This window comes from Phalacrocorax aristotelis, chromosome 1 (genome assembly GCF_949628215.1).
Source record: "Phalacrocorax aristotelis chromosome 1, bGulAri2.1, whole genome shotgun sequence".
NCBI lineage: Eukaryota > Metazoa > Chordata > Aves > Suliformes > Phalacrocoracidae > Phalacrocorax > Phalacrocorax aristotelis.
Genome location: NC_134276.1, coordinates 154372351 through 154393181, shown reverse-complemented (window position 1 = coordinate 154393181; position 20831 = coordinate 154372351). Strand labels below are relative to the sequence as shown.

At 39.6% G+C, this 20831-nt stretch overlaps 1 protein-coding gene across 3 annotated transcripts in view; it reads left to right on the top strand.

Annotated features, from left to right (window-relative positions):
- The window catches only part of DGKI (diacylglycerol kinase iota), a 221507-nt gene that overhangs the window by 147778 nt on the left and 52898 nt on the right, over positions 1-20831 (top strand). For all 3 annotated transcript variants that reach the window (XM_075116925.1, XM_075116915.1, XM_075116931.1), the window contains 4 exons: positions 10211-10290; positions 12683-12727; positions 17798-17867; positions 19382-19422. In XM_075116925.1, the coding sequence (XP_074973026.1) occupies positions 10211-10290; positions 12683-12727; positions 17798-17867; positions 19382-19422 (236 nt within the window). The remainder of the gene's footprint in view (positions 1-10210; positions 10291-12682; positions 12728-17797; positions 17868-19381; positions 19423-20831) is intronic.

The window sequence follows — 20831 nt, the reverse complement described above, 5'->3', positions numbered from 1 at the left end:
AATTTAGTAGTCTTGTTCATGCATCTGGCTCATTATTCAGATTAAATTACAAGCATGACTGTTCATTGTGCAACAAAGCTTCAGCTCCCTCTGTAATACAGAACTCTCTGGTAATTACAGGATGACAATCCTTTTAATTGGTTTGCTTATCTTACTGTTGGAAGATTATTAAACTGTTTCATTTCCACTCCTCCTTATTCTCCCAGTTCACCAGCTCACCTTCCAACAAAAGAGCTGAAATGGCTGAAATTTTACTATAGGTCTTGACAGCCTTTTCTGAAGTTTCTGTTAGTGGATTTTGATCATAATTAAAACAATCAAAGTCTTCATCATTGGACTGAGAGGAATTTTAACAGGATGAGGATTACGGCTCACTGGAGAGGAATTTATTTCAAGTTTAAATTGAGTGTTTGACCTTGAGTAGACTTCAGGCCATATTGAACCCACATCTATACAACCCTGTCAGAAACAATCTGGTTCATTTGATGGTTCATCTTATGGTCTCCTATCTGACAACTATCCTCATTCATCCTCACTATGGACATAAATTTTGTATGTGTGTGTTTATTATATGTTATGTAGTCCTTAAGAGCCATTTACATGTTCTGACACAAAATATACAACTCCTTACACTGTTGTCACCGCAGTTGTAAATGAGTATGTTATTTGTACCTGCAAAAAACCATAATGGTAACATTATAAAAAATGCCAGAGAATTAGTACCTGAGAGTTTTGATTTTAGATTACACATGTCTTTGAACACTTGTTGGATGTGTGCTTAAGAGGTTTTCCTTCAAAAAGTAGATGTTTGTCCATCAAGAGTTAAAAAGATTGCTTTCAGGCTTTGGTAGGCCATTTGCAATAAGACCCTTTTGTGTCTCTTTCAAGTTGTTGCACATCCAGCTTGATAATATAACATAGCTGGACTGGAGTATTCTCCCCAGGTGTTTTTCATGAATTTATTTTTCCTATCCGTCCTCCTTTAGCTGTCTCGGTGATGCTTGTTCATTACTGTTTTTACATTAAAATATAAGAAAGCAAATAATACCCCCATCAATCTAAAATAAATCAGAAAAGATACCTCTCCTTACCCTTTGCAATTATTATGAATGTCCTATGTAAGAACATATAACTAACAGCACACACTGGTGGTCATTAGCCTATTTGTCTGGACGTAGAGCTTAAGCGTCTCCTATCAGAATTGTCCAACCTTTCAGGAGAGTGATCTTGATTTGAGGACTTCTCAGTGATGCTAATTACAACTGAATGAAATTATGTACATGAAGAGAAGTGCTCTTTAAAGAGTCAGAAACCAAACTGGTTTAAATATTCTAGCCTGCTCCTTGAATCCCTGAAGAGAAAAATGGAAAATCCCTCTACTTCACTGAGCACAGACCTAACATCCCAGTTTTTCTGTGACTTACTGCAAAGTGCATGCATGTCATCTGGAAACTGAGGCATAGCCAACCATCAAGCTGCATGGTTACCCTAGAGGACTACATAACTTAAGTTTTTATGAGGAAGGAAGCTGGAAGATCACATAAATCTTCCTTTTAAGAAGAGCAGATAATCATTTTAATTGGATTTCTGACATAGCTAGTTGGATGCATTTTAAATGGCTTTCAGGTGGCAGATCTATGGATTGCTGCCTATCAGGGTCTATTACATGCTAAATACTTGTATGAAATAAACATGCTGACTACTTCCTCATCAGCAAATCATTTCATGGAGCATTGCCACTAAAAGTTACCTGGCTAAAGGGGAGAGGAGGGGGAGTGCTGAGGGAGAAGTGACTCTCCTTCCTTTATCAAAGAAAATGATTATGGGGGGAGGGGAGTGGGAATAAACAAATTTCCATGGCAGGGGAATAACTGAAATTTTGTCAGTCTGAATTAAAAATTTAAATGTGGATAATAGCTGTGCACTAGCAAAATACAAGATCAATTGTATTGGGCCCTGTTTCTCCAAGACCTGTTACTGTCATTGGGGTTAGCTTCCTTCCGCACGACTGTAGCTCTCAGGTGCATGTATGTCTCACTAGATGGTTGCAAGAGGCTCACTTTGCATATTTGTCCAGTCTTTGGCAGAATACCTAAAACTTAATTCCAGAATACTATACTTACTATCCATTCCCTTCCCACAAGGATTAAAAGCACTTTTACTTCCCTAAATCATTTGAAAACCAAAAGAGAATCTCACAGCAATCTGAACAGGAAAAGGAAGCCAGTTATAACGAGTTATGCTGTTATCCCTGAAGGAAAAACAGCAAAGAAGCTATTATGTTTTTTTGCCTGTTACATGTCTCCATAATAGAGTTTTGAAAGCTTTGACATCAGTGTAAAAATCTGGATAATTTTAACTCATAGTAAATACATTTTGTTCCCCTTGTTTGCTTGAAATACTGATTTGATTCTATGAACTACTTCACCTAAAATTGTACTTCCTGACATATAACAACTCATACAAACTGTTCCATGAAGATTAATCTTCACTCTGCTGGAGGTAGACACCTAATTTTGAAAATCTCCTGAGCAATTAAAGAATGTCATTTTGTCCTCTGAAGGGCATGACTGTTCTTAGCTCATTCTCCTTCTGTTGCTTTCTACTTTTCTTGTCACTGCAGATGGCATTTAACCAAATTGCTGTTTCTGAATGCTCCCTTTTTTTCTTCCCCATGCTGCTTCTTTTCTTCCTCATTCTTTCTTCTGTCAACATCTCAGTATTGTCTGTGGGATGATTGATGATGGTACAGAAGATGCTTATTGATCCTTCAGCTAGGAGGGGTGAATGCTTCCATGTACCCTTTTAAGAAAGGGATATAAGTTGGCATTTTAGCTATGTTGTAATGTTCTTTGCTGCAAATGTAGTTGTCTTCTCTAACACTTCCCTATACATGCCGCAAGCACTTGTCACCCTAGACACCAGCTTCACCACCTTCTGCCCAATATAATAGTTGTATGTTGCATGACCATAACCAACACTATCATACTCAAAAAGTGAGTTGCATTGATGTTTCTAGGTAGACAGAACTTAATTCTGTCTCTCTTGCCTGCATATCTTCTGTGCATTCTCTCCAATTTCCTGTTCTTGCAGGAAGGTGTGATCCGAAGCAGCATTGTGGGGGAACAATTGAGTTATTTTTAACATAGGCTGTAATGAAAGGGAATATTTTGCTATTTTCCCCTTTCCAATATTGCTAAGGAATTTCTGAAAATGGAGGTATATGCAGAAATTATATTTAAAAGAAAAATCAACAACAAACCAAACCAACAAACCAGTTTGTGACCAAGTGGTCTTCAACCCTTTGAACCTTCTACTATAGATTTGCTCTGAGCAACCTGATCTAAGTGAAGGTGTCCCTGCTCACTGCAGGTGGTTTGGACTAGATGACCTGTAAAGGTCCCTTCCAACCTAAACCATTTTATGATTCTATGATTCGTACCATGAAGATGGAGCTGCGAAATAGCTTACCCTCAGCAGTAGCAAGTGTTTGTTTTTTTTTTTAATAGAATATACCAGTTCTTACTGCCCTTAACTTACTGTTTTGTACGCTCCTAGCAGTGGAGATCCAATCTTAGTTTGCTCAATACCACTAAGATTAAGGAGGAATCATACCTGACTGCAGTGGTGGCAGTATCAGAAATAACTCTCAGCTCTGTAACAGCTCTGGGTCTCCCACACTGCCTCTTACACCAAGGCAGCTGTTCCTTATCTTCTCTTGAATAAAATAGCACACTAGATTAAAAAGCAGTTTTTGAAGAAAATTGAGTTCCATGTGTATAACAACTGAATTATCTGCAGTCTAACAATCCTGTTCTCTGCAGCCTCCTTGCTTTGTGTATGGGAGTGGGTGGTGGTGTAACATGTGATGTTAGTCTCAAATTTTTGTCTGTCTCTGATATCTAGCCAGCTGTTTATATCACATATGTTTCTGCCTTTAATTTCTGTGGGTTATCCGAGGGTTTTGGGGTCATCCTAGGAATTCTTATTCTAGACACACAGAGCTACAAGCTTGGGAGTCATTTGGGATGTGTACGTGTACAGAGATACTGTAGCTTCCTCATACCAGCGATATGCTTACCACAGTTTGAGAATCACTGATCTATGAAATGCATTCTGATACTTCAAAGCTTAGGTGTAAGGCAGGTGAAGTTAATTTGGAGATTATTCCATGTGATTTTGAGCAACTAGCTAAATAAGAAAAGGTCAACGCTGAGGACTTTGTATTTACATCCTGAATATCCATAATGTAAAGGGCATAGGAAGCAGAGGGCCTTCTGCTAGGTGACTAATATGGTGAGGGAAACCTGAATTAGCAGACGGATCCAGGGCAGGGGGGATTAGCCACTCAAGGAAATGTGCACATATCGGGAATCGACTTTGATCTGGGTAGGTTTAGGTAAGATGGGTTGTGTAGCTACGAACCTCCTCTTCCATCCTGTAAAGGAAGCACCAATGGTCTTGTATTTGTCAGAAGGCCTCTTAGGGGATATGGTGGCTTAGCTATAGAAGTTCTGTAAAAGGCAGCATTACCTATAGACTGTCTACTAAATTTCACTGCCTGCCTTTAACAGCTTTGTTTTGTGTAGAGGATTTTTTTTTTTTTTTTTTGTCACAATGATTTAAGTTCTGAAACTGAGAGAGTTGGATGGGTTGCTTGAAGTCACCCAGCAAGATGAAACCAAGAGGTTAGAAGTCAGCAGTGAGTTCAATATTGGCAACTCTGCTGCCATTGAGCTCCCAGATTCTCATGCTGGTCTATACAGATGCAAACCATTGATAAAAGTTTGTAACTGAAACAGAAATGGCAAAAACAAAGAATAAGTGCCAAAGACATTGCTTGCATCAAAGGAAATATCTCTTTTTGCCCTTGGATGGATGGAACCTTGTGGACTTTGTCCAGGCATCAGATTTCTCACTTTGACTGACTCGCATACATACACACACACACGCGCGCGTGCATTCAGAGATTAGAAAGACACAGGAGTACAACAGAAGAAAAAGGAGGATGTGGCTAGATAATTAAAGGGAGTAGCGCAATGAATACACAGAGGTGCTGAAATAGGCAACTTCAGAATTGGCTTTTTCTAACTTTAAGCTCTTGATCTTGTAGTCATAGTAACATTTATTTAACGTGGTACGTCATTACCTGGGTTGGGAGGAGGAAGTAAATCCAAAATATTGAAATCTCATATCGTTAAGTTATAGAATCATAGAATGGTTTGGGTTGGAAGGGACCTTTAAAGATCATCTAGTTCCAACCCCCCTGCCATGGGCAAAGACATCTGCCACTAGATCAGGTTGCACAAAGCTCCTGACATTGAACACTGGCATCCACACCTTCTCTGGGCAACCTGTTCCACTGTTTCCCCGCCCTCATTGTAAAGAATTTCTTCCTTATGTTTAATCTAAAGCTAACCTCTCTTGACTCCACATGGGGCATATCTACACATTCAACACAGTCCTCTGCCTTTTGAGTTAGTGGGGAAACTGTCACCTGTAAGTTTGCTGTCTCCTTTAAACTACAAGAGTTGGACAGTATTCCAAAGAGATGTAAATATATATGTTTACCCTAGAGAAGTGGGGAGACACAAGAATATTAAGTTCCATTTCAGACTTTCCAGGAAATCACACTATAATTTCTTTCTGGTAAAGAGTTTTCTGTGAGATTTTTCTGTGTATATTCTACTTCTCCCATTTCCTTTCCTATTGCTTTTCTGATTTGATTTCATTTTACCTTTTCAGTCCTGGCTGTCCCCTTTGGCTATCCGATTCCACACACATCCTTCCTGTCTGTCTTAGTCTGTTTCTGCAGATGTTTCAGCTCAGGTTCCTGTTCCTTGTCTTAATCTTAAACCCTTACTGAATTTGCAGCCAGACCTCCTCTTTCAGCTCATAGTCCTGATATCCATTTCCTGCCAGTTTCAACTACCATCTCTTCATAGTTTTCTTTCTATAACCGGTTTCTTTTTGTGTGGTGTTTGGGACAAGTTCTCACATCACTTGACTTGGGCAGCTTCTTCCTTTTTGTGGCAGGGTACTGGAGAAGTCACTGAGAGCCTGGAGGGGATGACTACCTTCTCAAATGTGCTCTGGTTTACTATGATAACCTCCATTTTGTTGTATCTCCTAATGTGAAGATTTTAAAATTGGGCCACTACTGCCAAGAAAACTGGCAACCAATGAATCTAAGGAGGCTTAGTTTTTGTCAGTATAATAAACAAAACGGATCTGAAGAGACACGTGGCTTAGATTTGTGTGGTGAGAAAATCCTTCTGTACAAACTCAGTAATGCTAAAGCCATACTGGGAAAGCCAAACCTTTTAATACAGATGTCTGAATATTTTAGAATTCTCTCTCAAGAATTTACTTGGTCTTTCACATTTCTAATATCAGTGGAAACCCCTCAGGAAAATGATTGTCTTATAACACCTTCAGTAGTGAGGTTCCTTTATTTGCTACATTAAACATTTACAACCCAATGTCTAATCTCTCCAGTCCCCTGAGGTATGTCAAACTGGGAATCAGTTTTCCTGGCATTCACATCTCCCTTAATGATCTGCCTTGAGGGTGTTTTGTTTGGGATTTGAGTAGGTTAATCATGGTGTTGAGATCACAGATTGAATCCTTTCATAACAATAAACAGGGTAGTTAATTGAATTTTGGTTTTTCTTCGTGGTGTCATATGCAGTATATTCAGGCCTCTTCCGTTTGTGTTCTCACTACTATTAAAGAGTTCACTAGCTTTTGGTATTCCACATAACGGGCAGTTAACAGGTAGAAGATTTCTTCTTTGTTTACAAATTCCAAAGCTAATTTCATGAGGACATAGGAAAGCACTACTAATCTTGCAATCAATTACAGTATCATGCTAGCCGTATTGTTTCACCTATCCCACCCTCCTCCTGCTGATACTCGATTTTGGTTAGTGTTGCTGGAAGCAAAAATCTTTCCACAGTACTGGTTCAGAATAGGAAGCAACTGTCTACCTGTCTCATGTCCTGGGGTTCTTGCACTGCTGCTCATCACTGCAGCGTTAGCGTCTGTAGCCACAGCTCCCTGGACAAAGGCTTTTTCACTATTCAGGGAGCAGAAAGAAATTAGGAGCTGGATGCAAGGGGCCAGAAGAGCAGGTGCCTTGGGAGAAAAGTGTCTGGCACTTGAGTGCTGTGGCTTGGCTCACGATCTGAGACTATCCCTTCTTTTTGGCATATTCCCATGTTTGGATTTAGCCATATATTCACAGGAGTGGAGGGTGTATGGGGAAAGTTGCTCTGTAGTGCCTGTGCTCATAATGTAAGACTTTACCCTCCTATCTCTCACCTGGCGTATCTAGTAATTGCTGTGTCCCACAGCACTGTTCTCTACTGTCCACAGCCTCATCCACACAGGGCTATTCAGAAAAGGTAGAAGTTCATTTATTCCTGAATGGAAGTGCCCACAATGATGCTGAAGGCCATGCATATTAACTTTATGCCTTTAGCTGATCCATCATAACTTATACCTCATTTTACCCCTATTACAGAGCATTGCCCTATATTTAGAATAAGCAACAATCCCATAGTTTCTATCCCATTACAGATCATTAGGGATTTGCTTTTGTTTTCACACAGCAGCTATTGTGAAGCACACTGAAAATCTTGGCTGCATTGTACGTATTTACTGTGGTTTATGATAAAAATGAGGTCTGAAAACATTTTCCTTGCTGAAAGCCAAATGGGTCTTGCAAAAAAAACCACAAAACAAAAACCACACCAGTAAACAAAAAAAAAAAAAAAAACAAACACAAAAAAGCCTTTGGCAAGCAATATTTTTAGCATATGCTCTAGCATTATCCAGTAATGACTTAAAAGGTTTTTCAAATAAGCGTGAACAATATGGAATGGAACCATTTGAGACCCACCTCACATACCTTATCCCTTATCCCTTTGCCCCATAAATCCATAGGTCATGCTAATTCAGGATTTCCAGGCAGCAAATGTCACACATCTCTTTTTACGAACAAAGTCACCCAGCCCAGAACTCCAGAACTGTTCTATGACTGCCATGAATAGATGTGGCATAATTTAATTACACCTGTGAATCATGACTTTCTTCTTAACTTATATGGAGGAGGCCCATAAATGTCACCACTAAACTATCTATTGCATATTAGTGTATGGTTTTCAGACATTCTGGTGGATTTCTTTAGAATTCCAAGTGTTTTAAGGCCCTTCTCCTTTGGGCTGTCAGGGGTGGTGATAGTTATGGATTTCGGTTCTACAGTAGCAGTGTTGTTTCAGCAGGTCAAAACTCTGGTCTTCATTAAGTGCATATACTCATCTATGAAGGAAGGAATTCAATATAAAAGAGACAAAATCAGTGGTGACAGTTTATAAGCCAGTGGTGTCATTCCCTAGTGCTCTGTAGCTATTGGAGGTGTAGTCGTGTCTGCTGCAATTCACTTTTAGTGCTATAAATGAATTTTAACAAATGCTTCTTTCAGTAGGGACTGCAGAGGGATCTGCTGAATTGAAACTTGATAGCCATTAAGTAGTCTCTACAAAGAGCTTAAGGGTCTCCTGTCAGAGCAGGTTAAGCAATAATAAACACTAAGCAAAGAGAATCAGTCTGTAACCCAGAACATCAGAGTGTGTAAAGCAAAGCTTGTGATTGACCCTCGTTCTCTCAGTCTCTGTTCTGTAATGAAAAAATCTGGGAGGTTGCAATGAGCACTGTTCCCTTCTGGCCTTTCTGAAAATGAGCAGGTGGATTGGCGTCGCTATCAGATGGCGGTGTTGCTTCAGGACACGTGCAAGCTCTTCCCTTCTTCCCTAGTCTTCCCGCCTATCCTTTCCTCTTTTTCTTGCTTCTCCCTCCAGTTTTTCACCCTGCACCTCATTTTCCTGGGTTCATAGCTGTTCTGCTGCTCAGATTGCTTTCCAAACATGATGCTGGAAGCATTGTTGGTATGTCCCCAGAACTCTGTGTTGGCTTCTAAGGCCCATAATGACCTCGACTGCCATAGGTTCTCCCCTTCCTGAGACCACTGAGCTTCTCTTTGTGCTTCTGGCCTTGGCGGGCCTCAAAAATATAAGACACATTCCCCATTATGTTTTAGCACTGTCTTATTTTCTTCTAATAATAAAGAGCTTTTCAGGAGACAAATATCTCTCCCTCCCAATCAACTTCTTTTGAATGGCAGGAGGGGCTGAAGCACAGTTGTTTTTAATATTTATCTCAGAACTGTCAGTGACTTTATGTTCCTTCTTGTTTTCCAATTCCCAAAATTATTTATGTGTTGACATTCTGCTCTCCTTCTGGGATACTTCATATGAGGATATAAATCTCTCTCCTGCTGCTCCCCTACTTTTTTGGGCCATTGTTTGATTAAAGATCCTCCAGGGAGAAAAAAAGGACTTAATGTGGTGATTTAGTTTTAGAAAATCAGGGATTCAGGTTTTCATTTTTTTCCTCCTTATTTCATGACCTCTTAGTAGGTAGCTGTCTTGGTACCTTCCTTGTGGACTCACATACACTTTTTTCTCTGTTGTTCTTTTGTGGGTTTTGTGGGATTTTTTTGGCTGCAAGAACAGAACGGTTGTGGAAACCTAAATCCCCTGTTATTAAAAGTGCTGCCTTCAGCTGAGGGGAATGATTTGCAGTATTTTTACAAGTCCTCATTTTTCTCTGAGAAAATATGGAATCGTGTCAATTTTTTGTGTAGGTGGAATAGTGTCTGTTTTGATTTGAAAGCATCAAAATACATCAAAATAACATGGTGCTGGACAGTTTTCTCTGAAATCAGGCTGTGACTTTAGGCTGTGACTTTTATGACCCTAAATAATTTTTGTAGACTTTTAAGAGTTTTGAAAATGAAATATCACACTCTTATTTCGATGCACACCCCTAAACACTTGGTCTGGGATATGTTCCTTTCTTTGCAGTTAATAATTGATGTTGACATTAGACAACGAAGTACACAATTCAGCTGAATCTGTTTTAGCTCCTTCAGTATAAAAGATAGCTGAAAACAAAAATATTTGATAATTATAAATGGGTGAAACTACTGATGAATACTAAGTTCCTGCTTTTAAATGACTGTTAAGATTTAGATAGCAGAAAGCTTTTGTGAGGACATTATTTAAAGAAATAATGAAGCATATTGCAAACCTTTTAAAGCTCAAGACACTGCAGCTAAAGACGCTTTTCTTCGGTTTCGATTTTCCAGCCATCCCCCTAGGAATTATAGTAGTACGAGGAGATTGTGACTTGGAGACCTGTCGTATGTACATTGACCGTCTACAAGAGGTGAGTGTTTTGTGAGTTCAGGTGTCATCTATTAATTCGTGTTATGCTTCTTTCGGTTCTGAGTACAGATGTCTAATAGTTGCAGCGACTGTATATTGAGAGTACTGCGGTTTGCCTACCACTGAAAACAAAACTTTAGAGTTATGGTATGATAGTAAAAGCAGGAGTAGCACTGAAAAATATTTTCTAAACAGGAACTGAAAAGTGATACTGACTCCTTTTAAATGATAACAGAATTGACGTGGATGGGTGTGTTTGCTTCTCCTTGAAGTGGAATGGTATACTAGGACTCTCCGCAAACCTTGCTGAAATTACACAAAATTATTGACTAGAAAGTGTGTTATGTAAGGATAAACAACGTGGTATTCGAGTGGGTCTAATTATGCAAGTGTCATTCTCTAATGCTTTCATAGAGTAATCTGAGACATCAATAAATACTACAAATACCAGCAAGATGTTTCCAAATACAAAGAACTGTATGCCTGTGCAGCTAATAATAAGGTTGCTTTTATTGTCTTGAACACCTTGCCTTACCAAAAGTCCATTCTACAAAACAGTCTGGGAAATGGAGCCTCCAAATGCCCCATTAACTGAATAATTCTAAGTGTGTATGCGTTTAGTGATAAAGCTGATGGATTTTCATTAACATACTGTCTCTGACTGTTTTTAGTCTTTTAGCGATCTCTTTTAACAACATTTACAAGTGTGAGGACATTATGGAGGTTTCTAAATAGGTGGTCCAATTTACATAGGAACTATGAACCTCATCCCTCCCGCTGAACTCTGGGAGCCACCTACTTCCCTGAGGTTTTGAAACTCTGCACTTGCAGCCTGAATATGGGCCTTAGTATCTGACTACAGGCTTTCACTTTTTTGCATTTCAGCCAGGATTCCCTTCATCAAATATATTTCTGAACATTCATACCTGAGGTCTGGCTATTGTTATCAGGCATGAAACCGTATTGTAAGGTGATGCATATTTGAGATATCTGGTGATGGAAAATTGCATTGAAATAATAAGGATGAGATTCTCAGCAGGTTACTAGTGTGATCTCAGACTGAGCTCAGGCAACTTAATATGGCCAGTATTGGGTGGAGAAAAGTTGTACAGCCCTGGAGGAAGCACAGCTAGAAGTTCTAGTTGAATTACTGTTGTGGTTTAACCCTAGCTAGCAACTAAGCACCACGCAGCTGCTTGCTCACGTCCCCCGGGTGGAAAGGAGGGGAGAATCAGAAGAGTAAAGTGAGAAAACTTGTGGGTTGAGATAAGAACAGTTTAATAATTGAAATAAAATAAACTAAAATTATAATAATAGTAATAATGGTAGCAATAATAATAGTAATATACAAAGCAAGTGATGCACGATACAATTGCTCGCCACCCACCAACAAATGCCCAGCCCATCCCCAAGCAGGGATTGTCACCGCCCAGCCAACTCCCCCCAGTTTATACACTGGACATGACATCATATGGTGTGGAATATCCCTTGGGTCAGTTGGGGTCAGCTGTCCTGGCTGTGTCTCCTCCCAACTTCTTGTGCACCCAGCAGAGCACGGGGAGCTGAAAAGTCCTTGACTAGTGTAAACACTATTTAACAACAACTAAAACATCGGCATGTTATCAATATTATTCTCATGCTAAATCCAAAACACAGCACTATACCAGCTACTATGAAGAAAATTAACTTTATCCCAGCTGAAACCAGGACAATTACTCATAGTGGTTGTGGAGAAACTGTGTTTCTCCAACCTTTTGCAGGGTTTGTACTACTTTTTTTGCTTGGTTTGGCTCAGACCCATTTGCTGGGAATGAGGTGCCAAGGCTTTCTGCACTCTGCCAACTTGCATGACAACTGGGGAGCTATGGTCTGTAGGTCAGGCATTTTGGTAGGCTATTTCATGAGCTAAAACTATTTGACAAAATCTCTATTAAAATAAATTAGATTCCTGAACCCTTCTAAATGCCAGGGTCATTCTGATATGACCTCCCTGGCATGAGGTTGTCTTAAAACAGGGAGAGCTGCCAGCGCTTTTCTTTAGTGCATTAATTACTCAGAAATATTTGCAAATCAGATTTATGGATTTTAGTATATTTTCTTTCATTTTAGTGATGATATTCTAAAGTTTTCATGCAACAAATCAGTGAAGATCCATTAACATAATCTCTATATTTTAATAACCTTTTTTTTTTTTTCACAGCATGTATGCAAATCTAAACTTTAAGTGAGCTTACCATGACTATTCTGTGGTGTTTACTTAATATACTTAAAACCAGTGAGAAACACTTGCAAAATTATTTGTGTTTGCCCAACCACTTCAGGTAGTAGACTGCAAACAGCTCTTTTTGCTTTGATTTTTTTCATCATCGGCATGTCTTTCATCCTCCTACTAGGACTTACAGTCGGTAACTTCTACTACACAGAGAGTTCATTACCAGGTAAGTTAAGCTTTCCTTTTAGTATCAGAACAAAAAGGGGCTTAACAATGTGGACTGTACTCCTTGCATTTGAACCCAGGTTTTCTTTTTTATTAGAAACCCGTATGTTAGAAGATTTTCTGATTAGCAATTATCCTCAAATGTTGGAGGTCCATTCTGTTTTCCCTTGGACAATTCTTTGTCTTGCAAACCTTATGGAATCACCTTTAAAATCAGCACAGCATGATGATGAGAGCGATATTGCAATAGCAGTGCCTTGTACATTGAAGTGAATGAGGGAATGTCTCCTGTAGGACAAATGACAAAAGTAAAATTGTTTCTCTGTCTGAGAAACTGAACAATAACATGTTATATTGCATAGCTGTAGTACTAAAGTCTTTCACTGAGAAAAAAGTTGTGCTAGCAGGCCTAACCTCTTACTAATTCTGTGCGCCACCGTTATCTACTTCTAGTTTAACATAATCTCCAGAGTAGTTTTTTAATCTGCCCTGAGCACAAATGTGTCTTTTGCATGTGACAAGCAGGTTCTAGTGTTACGTGGCTAGTTTTTAAAATTGGTCTCTTTGTGCATCTTACAACTTTATTGTACATCTTATGCAATACAGAACTTAGCTTTACAGTTGGAAGTATTGTTCGAGAACACATATTTCTCTCACTAAAATAAGCACAGTGCTTAAACTGGGAGTAAACTAACTCTACTGACCCCTGAGCTGATCTGATATTAGTGCAGAGACGTGACCCAAGCCATCATCATTTGACACAGTGCCTAGGATCACAAGACAAGTTTGCATGGTGTTGATAGCCTTTTCCTAGATTTAACAATACAAGTCTTGTTGGGATCAGCAGGAATGAGTTCACTGAGAAAACATGCAGAGATCCAGCTGACGGGAACCCATTGTGGTGAAATAGCAGATAATTTCTCAGGGCCTCATCATTACCTCGGTGATACAGAATTCCAGTTTGGCCAGAATGTCTGTAAATGCATTGAGTGCAGGAAGACACTATCAGAAAATCCAATTTGGCATGTTTTCCTGGAGTTGACTTCTTCATACCAGTTCATGGTTTGTTTCTCAGTTTCCATGTCCAATTTTAACCTCATATTTTTGACGTTTGTATCAATCATTGCCCTGGAACTGAGTTTTAGAGCAGTATTAGTGTCTAGTGAATTGGATAATAAAACAGCATGTATTATTCTGTTCCAGTCATTATAAATTAACCTAAGTGGCTGCTGACTGCTACATGCATAGGGAACCGCCTGAGGTAAAATGAATAACTAAATCTGTCTATATGGAGAGAGCCAAAAGCAAGTATGAAATGTTGGAAATTAGCCTCATATTTGGCTCTAACCTCTGCAGTTATAGTGGTATATAAATTAATTGCCTACCCATCTCCTCTAGTGCACATCAGTGTGAAACCGCTAACATGCTATCAATTTTTTATGATGCTATGTTTTGAATACATGCACCCCACCCCCGTCTTTTGTGTTCAGTACTTGGTTATCCTGGATTCTTCAAACATGGGTTTATTCTCAGTAGATCATTTCTACAACTGTCTTGTTAGGTTAATTTGAGGTTTGTTCCATGCTTGTTGGTATCCCTGTACGTATTACAGAAAGGGGAAAAAGTAGGGGATGAAGTGCATGAATAAGGTGCTTGAGTTGATGGAACAAGACAGTTCACTCACTAATAAGGTGACACAGGTACTTTGAGGTCTCAGAAATGCAGTTGTCTTGCATGATTCCTCTGCAGCTTAAAAACATGGGAAAGCAGCAGAAACAACATCAGCAAGCCTAGGTGCAAACAAGAAAAATGATGCTGGGATTGTTTTTCATTCTGTTTTGTTTCTCTAATGAGTTTAATGCTTATAACATATCATTCTCTGGGGCCTGAGACTTCCCAAGCTGGTTCTGCAGTTGAACTGTAATGAAGTCTTGGAACAAGAATATCACAATATGTAACTTGTGACTTGAATTTACATTTACCAGAATTATCCCTATCTTCATTCTCCCAGCATTGTGTGCTCTGCTAGGTCTATGAATTTTCACTCGTGTCTCCTCTTTGTATCATCTACCTTTTTAGTATGCAGTTATCTTTTGGAAGTTTTCTTCCTTTTGTCCTTTGTATTCCAGTCCTCATCCTTCCACAGATAGTGGGCTAATTATTAAGATACATAAAGCTTTGTGAATGTAGATACATAAACATTAGCAGCAAACCCTGTGGATTTCAGAAATCCCTTGACTCTCCCACATACACTTCTGTTGCGATACAAGCAAACCGAAGCTTCCCACAACTCCATAAGCCCACATTACAGGAAGACATAGGTGTATTTTAAATCTGACGCTTAGACCACTGAGATTTGGTCCCCATGTGCCAAAATAGTTCACTTTATGGAATGTTATGGTGTTGTCGCCTTCACCTCTCCTGTAATGTGCAGACAAAACCTGTATATGACAGTAAGGTTTAGGGATCAAGTAAAATCCTTGAGTCTAAATATGAGAGAGAACTGAGGAGGTTTATTTTGTCAGGGTGGATGCAGATGCAGGTATCATGCATCAGAAGAGGTTGCCTGGAAATTCTTTGCTTTTCTGTCCTGGATAACCAGAAAGGAAAGGGGAAAGGCAATAATAGATGGTTCCAGTCAATGCCGGAGGCAGAAGCTAATAAAATGAATCTTGCAAAAGCTGTTATGATACCAAATGAAATTAATAACAGTTTGTAACAGCATTGTGCCAGGCACTGATATGCATTCACCTGGCTGAGGAATGAGTGTCCATCGAAATGTAAAATGCTAATCATCATCAGAGCTGCTTGAAAACAACACATAATGCATGGAGGCACCCTGCTGACCAGGACGCTGGGGGAGCCAATAACTTGTGCGTATCTGTGCAACATCAGGGTGACTTCATTTTTTCTCAGGTGGCTGAAAAAGTGTCAGATACCTTTATGTAAATCAAAAAGCAATGCCTGCCGCTTAACTTATGAGGGCATTATTTGCTCTGTAATAAATCTGGACTATTTTTTTACCCAGTCAGGTTGAAATGACAACTTCCTTGCATTATTTGAGGTTTTCCCCAGGTTGAAGAAATTAAACTGCTTCTTCCCCATGGTCTTACTGACATATGTCTGGGAAGTCTGGGGAATTGAACTGATGAAACCCATTTTTCTGACAATGTATTCTTTTTTTTTTTCTTAACTTTTTCTCACACGTGGCTACTCAGATAAGAAGTATTTTAGAAATATGTCAGACTTGCAAAACAGTAAGATAAATTTCTGAGAAACAACTACTACATTTAGGTTTTCTTAATGGTATAGACACTAAGCCGTAAAAGCAGAGAAAAATATATAGGAAACTGTGAATCTTTGAGAAAATGTATGAATGTTCCAGATGTGTTGGATGTCTTTGATACACCATAAACTTTCATTTTAACACTGGTGTTCCTGGACTTTTCTTCTTCTTGTATATGAATCGGCTTCACTTTCCACTTTCAAACTATGCACATGGCGTCAGCTGCCTGAGGAAATGGCAGGTTTTGTGGCACTTGGAGTCCCTCGTGTAGGCTGGGTGCCTTTCTAGAAGGTCTGCTGAAGCTCAGGCTGAAGTGGTGGATTTCTGCATTTTGCTATGGGTTAAGTGTTCATAGCCCTGTTGTCCCTTCTGGCTGAAAACCCATCATTGTTTGAAATCTCTTTTTGGAACTTGTTCTTTTAGCCAGCCTTTACTTCCTGTTGTTGGACCTTCAGAAAACTGCTGACCTGGCATAGTCATACAATTCTCAATATGAAAATAATTTGTCTTGCATCGTACTGTCAGGAAAGGTGCTGGGCTCCTGTGTGATAATCTGAGAAGTCCCAAAGAGATATCATGGTATCCTGGTCTGTTTTAGCCTGTCTATGCCCATGTTATGAATATATGTACATGTACATTATTCACATTCTGGGATTTCCATGCAGAGCAATACTCTTCTCAAAAAGGTAGTCTATAGTCTGTTGTCTGAAGGAGGAGTAAAGTTTAATCTTGAACTAATATGTACCTGAATTTGCATCATTTGCAGATGCACTGATTTTACTGCTTAAGATGCAAATAAGGATAGAATCTGTCTCCATACAAATATTGGGTGTGTGTCTGAGATCCATGTTGTTGTGTTTAGTTCTGTGCAAACCTATTTGTGTCTAAACATTGTGTCCCAGTGGCTTTAGGAAGTTGGCTGGCCATCCACTGGCAGCATGGAGCACAGCCACGACCACCCTCTGCTTTCCGAGATCCCTTTTGCCTCTCCAGCTCAGTGAGCGCTGAAAAAGCAAGGAGCAGCCTGTTTGACTCCTTGGCGAGTACAGGTCAGGAAGAAGGTCTTTGTTCCTCCCCAGTCATTTGGTTTGGTTCCTGAAATAACGTCTGGCAGCTCCCAAGGAGCAGGCCTTTTTAGCCAGAATGGGAACAAGTTGATGCAGGCTCTCTGTTTGGCTGGCGGTGGTCCCCAGGTCTGCACTCCCTGCATCCCCTGGGTGCAGGGGATAACACTTTTTTCACCCTGGTGTGCATTTGGGACACACTAGAGACAGTGGAAGTGGGCAATTGCTTTGAGTGGCAGATCAGTAGAGGAGAAAAAAAGCGTAAAAATACTGAGCTAGAATAAAGGAAGGTGACAGGCACACCAGAAACAAAACAATTAGAGTTCATGGCTGTTGTTTGATACTGATCTGTATCTTTGACCTCCTTCACCTCTCTCTGTTCCTGTGTCTCCACAAATAAGGGGGGGGGGGGGGGGAGGAGAGGAGGGGCTGTAGACAGCTGAGAAAGCTGTTTTTGATGCAAAGATTTTTGGTATTGCTGAGCTGAAAGAGGGGGTTAGCTGAGGATGGCTGAAGCTAACTATATCAGTTTACTCTTTTCTATATTACAGTCAAACCCTGATGTCAGTGAGAACCAAATCCAGTGGGTTTGGGTTATGTAGGTTTTGCACATTGTGCAACATCAGTATAGCAAAAAGAAAAAAGCTGAAACAAGAAAATAGTCCTTTTTAGAGAAAAAAACAGATTGTTATTCTTAATGTCATTTCCCTGCCCTATCCAGGACCAGGAAAGCTCTTTCCCCAGAGTACTTTCTGTTCAGAGACTCTCTCCTAGATGGTGCTTCCTAGATGGTAAGTGCATCTCCTTTCTCTTGTGCCTAGTGTGCTGCTTGTTTCTGGTGTGCATGTGAAGCATAATGCACCTGAGAGTATTACTACAGAGGGGAAACTATTCCTTCTTGTTACACTGAGCAGGTAAAAAAGGAGTTGAGTGTCCCCCTTTCCCCTCCAAAAAATGAAACAGGCCCTTCTTCTAGCAATCAAAATGTCTGCTGTAGCTTTGTCACGCCACGGAGACGTGTTCTTCTAAGGGTGGTTAGAGGTTTGGTTTATTAGCGTCACTGCTGTGACGATCAGCACTTACTGCATAGCATTGCCTGTATTTAGAGTGCAGCGGTTGTGGCAACGTGCTGCTGCTGGTAAGGCTGTGTTCTTCACTCTGGTTTCCCCTTAAGTAGTAGAGTGTTTACGCACTATAGTGTGTGGGTGACGGAAATGTACCTCCCTTTCCCTGTAAGACACTTCATGTAACTCCCTGGAGAGTTGCTCTTGTATTTGACCCAGACTTTGTCAAAGCAGATGGCTTATCTGGGCTTTACATCAGGCTCCAGAGCACTGGAATTAGCAGCTAAAATGGATGGCATCTGCTTTTGCAAAAGCTTCAGCAGGGGGAGATTGAAATTTTTATTGTTTTAAACAAAAACAATTTCTCCGTGGCAATTTCTAATCACTCTTCCTTGTCTCTCATGAGGGAAATTGATAAAAAACATATTGAGAATCTGTTTGGGTTTTGGAGAAAGCTGGGTGGGTAAATGCATTCAGTTTTTGTCTTTAGGGATTTGATATTCCCTTGCAGTGCCAAAACCTACAATGCTACATCACTGTGCTCTTGTGTCAAAACTCCAGAATGAACGAATCTGATTTCACTGGCCAAACTAAATGCAAAGCAGAAACAAAAAATAAGATCTGATGAAACACATTGTAGGTGATAAAATACTTCTGGGTTTAGTAATATAAATTATTTGGCAGTGACAAGATTCATATTAGGTGTTTTATTCAGTGAATCTCCCCTATTTTCATGTGTTTTTCATGAGTAGCATAAATTTTCCTTGAGCATATTGGTAATTCAGGGTGAATATCTTTGGCCCTGTATTTGATTTACAAAGAGCTCCCAAGCATGTTATTGTTCTTTAGATGCAAAATTTGAAATAATCCTATTAGACCCATCAACTTCAGTATATGCTGGCTTTAGTCTCATTGGAACAATGCAGCTTTTTCTCTCACATATTTTAATGTGATCAATTCTTCCTATAAGCCTGAACTAATTTTACACATTTTTAAATATTTATTTCAAGTTGTTAATTTCAGTGAATATTGTTTTGTTAAGCCTTACCTTTATATTCACCATTTAATGGGATAGGAATATGGACTTAATGAATCAGACTATGTTCTTGTGAAACTACTGTGACTGCACTGGCACAAAGGTTGTCTTATGTGGTAGTGATGTTAGCTCAGCCCATCTTGTCCATGCAGCTCTGCTCAGACCATTTTCTTCACTGTGGCTCTGTTGTTTCTCTGTCTTGCAGCAACTTCTGCTGATCGTTTTTACCGCATTGACAGATCTCAGGTAAATCTTTATTCAGTTACTGTTTCTATAGATTTTTTTAAAGCTATGTCAAATGCAGCTTAAAATGAATTATGTGCCATTCATCCTGTGTATTCTAAAATACTACCGATGTCTCATGAAAAGTAGAGAAAAAATTCTGGGCCATTTTTTAGTTGATGTAATTCACATCGTTTCACTGAAGTTTTATATCTGCTGACCATCTGCTCTTCTATTTACTACCAATCTGATGTAGAGATCAGAATTTGCTACATTTGTTATTTTTATCAAGCCTTACTGAGGGCATCTGTGTGGCACTAGAGTATTTGAGTTTCTTTTCACTGATGCTTTTAGTCACCAGAAGTCTTGATCCTGTGTGCGACGTGAAATAGCTATGCAAATTAAGGTGATGTTACAAATTAAGAATTATGAACAGAGCTGTATCAAATATTCCCAAGGATCCCCAAAACAGTGTGTAGTTCCCTTGGATTCAAACCTGTGGTATAGATTTGACAATCTGAATATATTTTCTAAAAGACACTCTGAAAATTTTACAGAGCTCTTGGTGTTTCTAATTTGTAGCCAAAACAGACAAATTAGTGGCTCAGCATTAAGTGCAAACTGTTGATTTCACAGTGGTCATTTGTATCTGGTCCCCTGAGAACTGTGTAAGCTGTCTCTGAATCACACAAACATATGACTGTTTCCTAGCAAAAGCAGCTGGTGGTTTAGTTCAAGCAGAAGGAGCTGTGGCTTTAGTTCAGAGGTCCCAGGTTTAGTGTCTGCATGTAGCCACCATGGGACTTCTTTGCACACAGTCATATAAATGCTTTGATGAAGTTGTACTTTAACATTTGGAAAGTGAGGGTGAAGAAGATGCTGCTACAGGTTAAACTGAACAATGTGACTCTGTTTGGTTTATTCTGCATTTCTTTAATACTTGACTGTGTACAAATGGTCATCATTCCCTCCTACTCCTTTGCCCTGTGTTTATGTGGGGAAAAGACCAATACTGTGTGATCATCCCAGTGCACAAACGATGGGAAATTTCCTGCCCATTCACCTATGTAGACAGGCCTACTCACATTCAGTGTTTTTTGAAGGATGATGAGGCTTCAGTGTCAATAACAAAAAAGAGGGACTGAGAAAGACAGTATTGGTAACGGAGATGTGAAACCAGAATGTACAAGCAATGGAGGTCTGGGAGTGTACTCCTAAACAATGAACATCTCTGTCAACCATCGTCGAGGGGCAGACCTTAGGTGTTGGTCCTCATTTCGAAATGCAAACCACCTCTTTTCGGGTAGACCTCCAGTTTTCAGCTGAATGACATAGTCACTGAGTTTGCAGCCTTTTAAGTGTTGTGAGTATGAAGCTTGCTGGTTGGAAATCTTTTTTGGCTTGAAATCAATGAAGTATTTATTGGTGGCTTC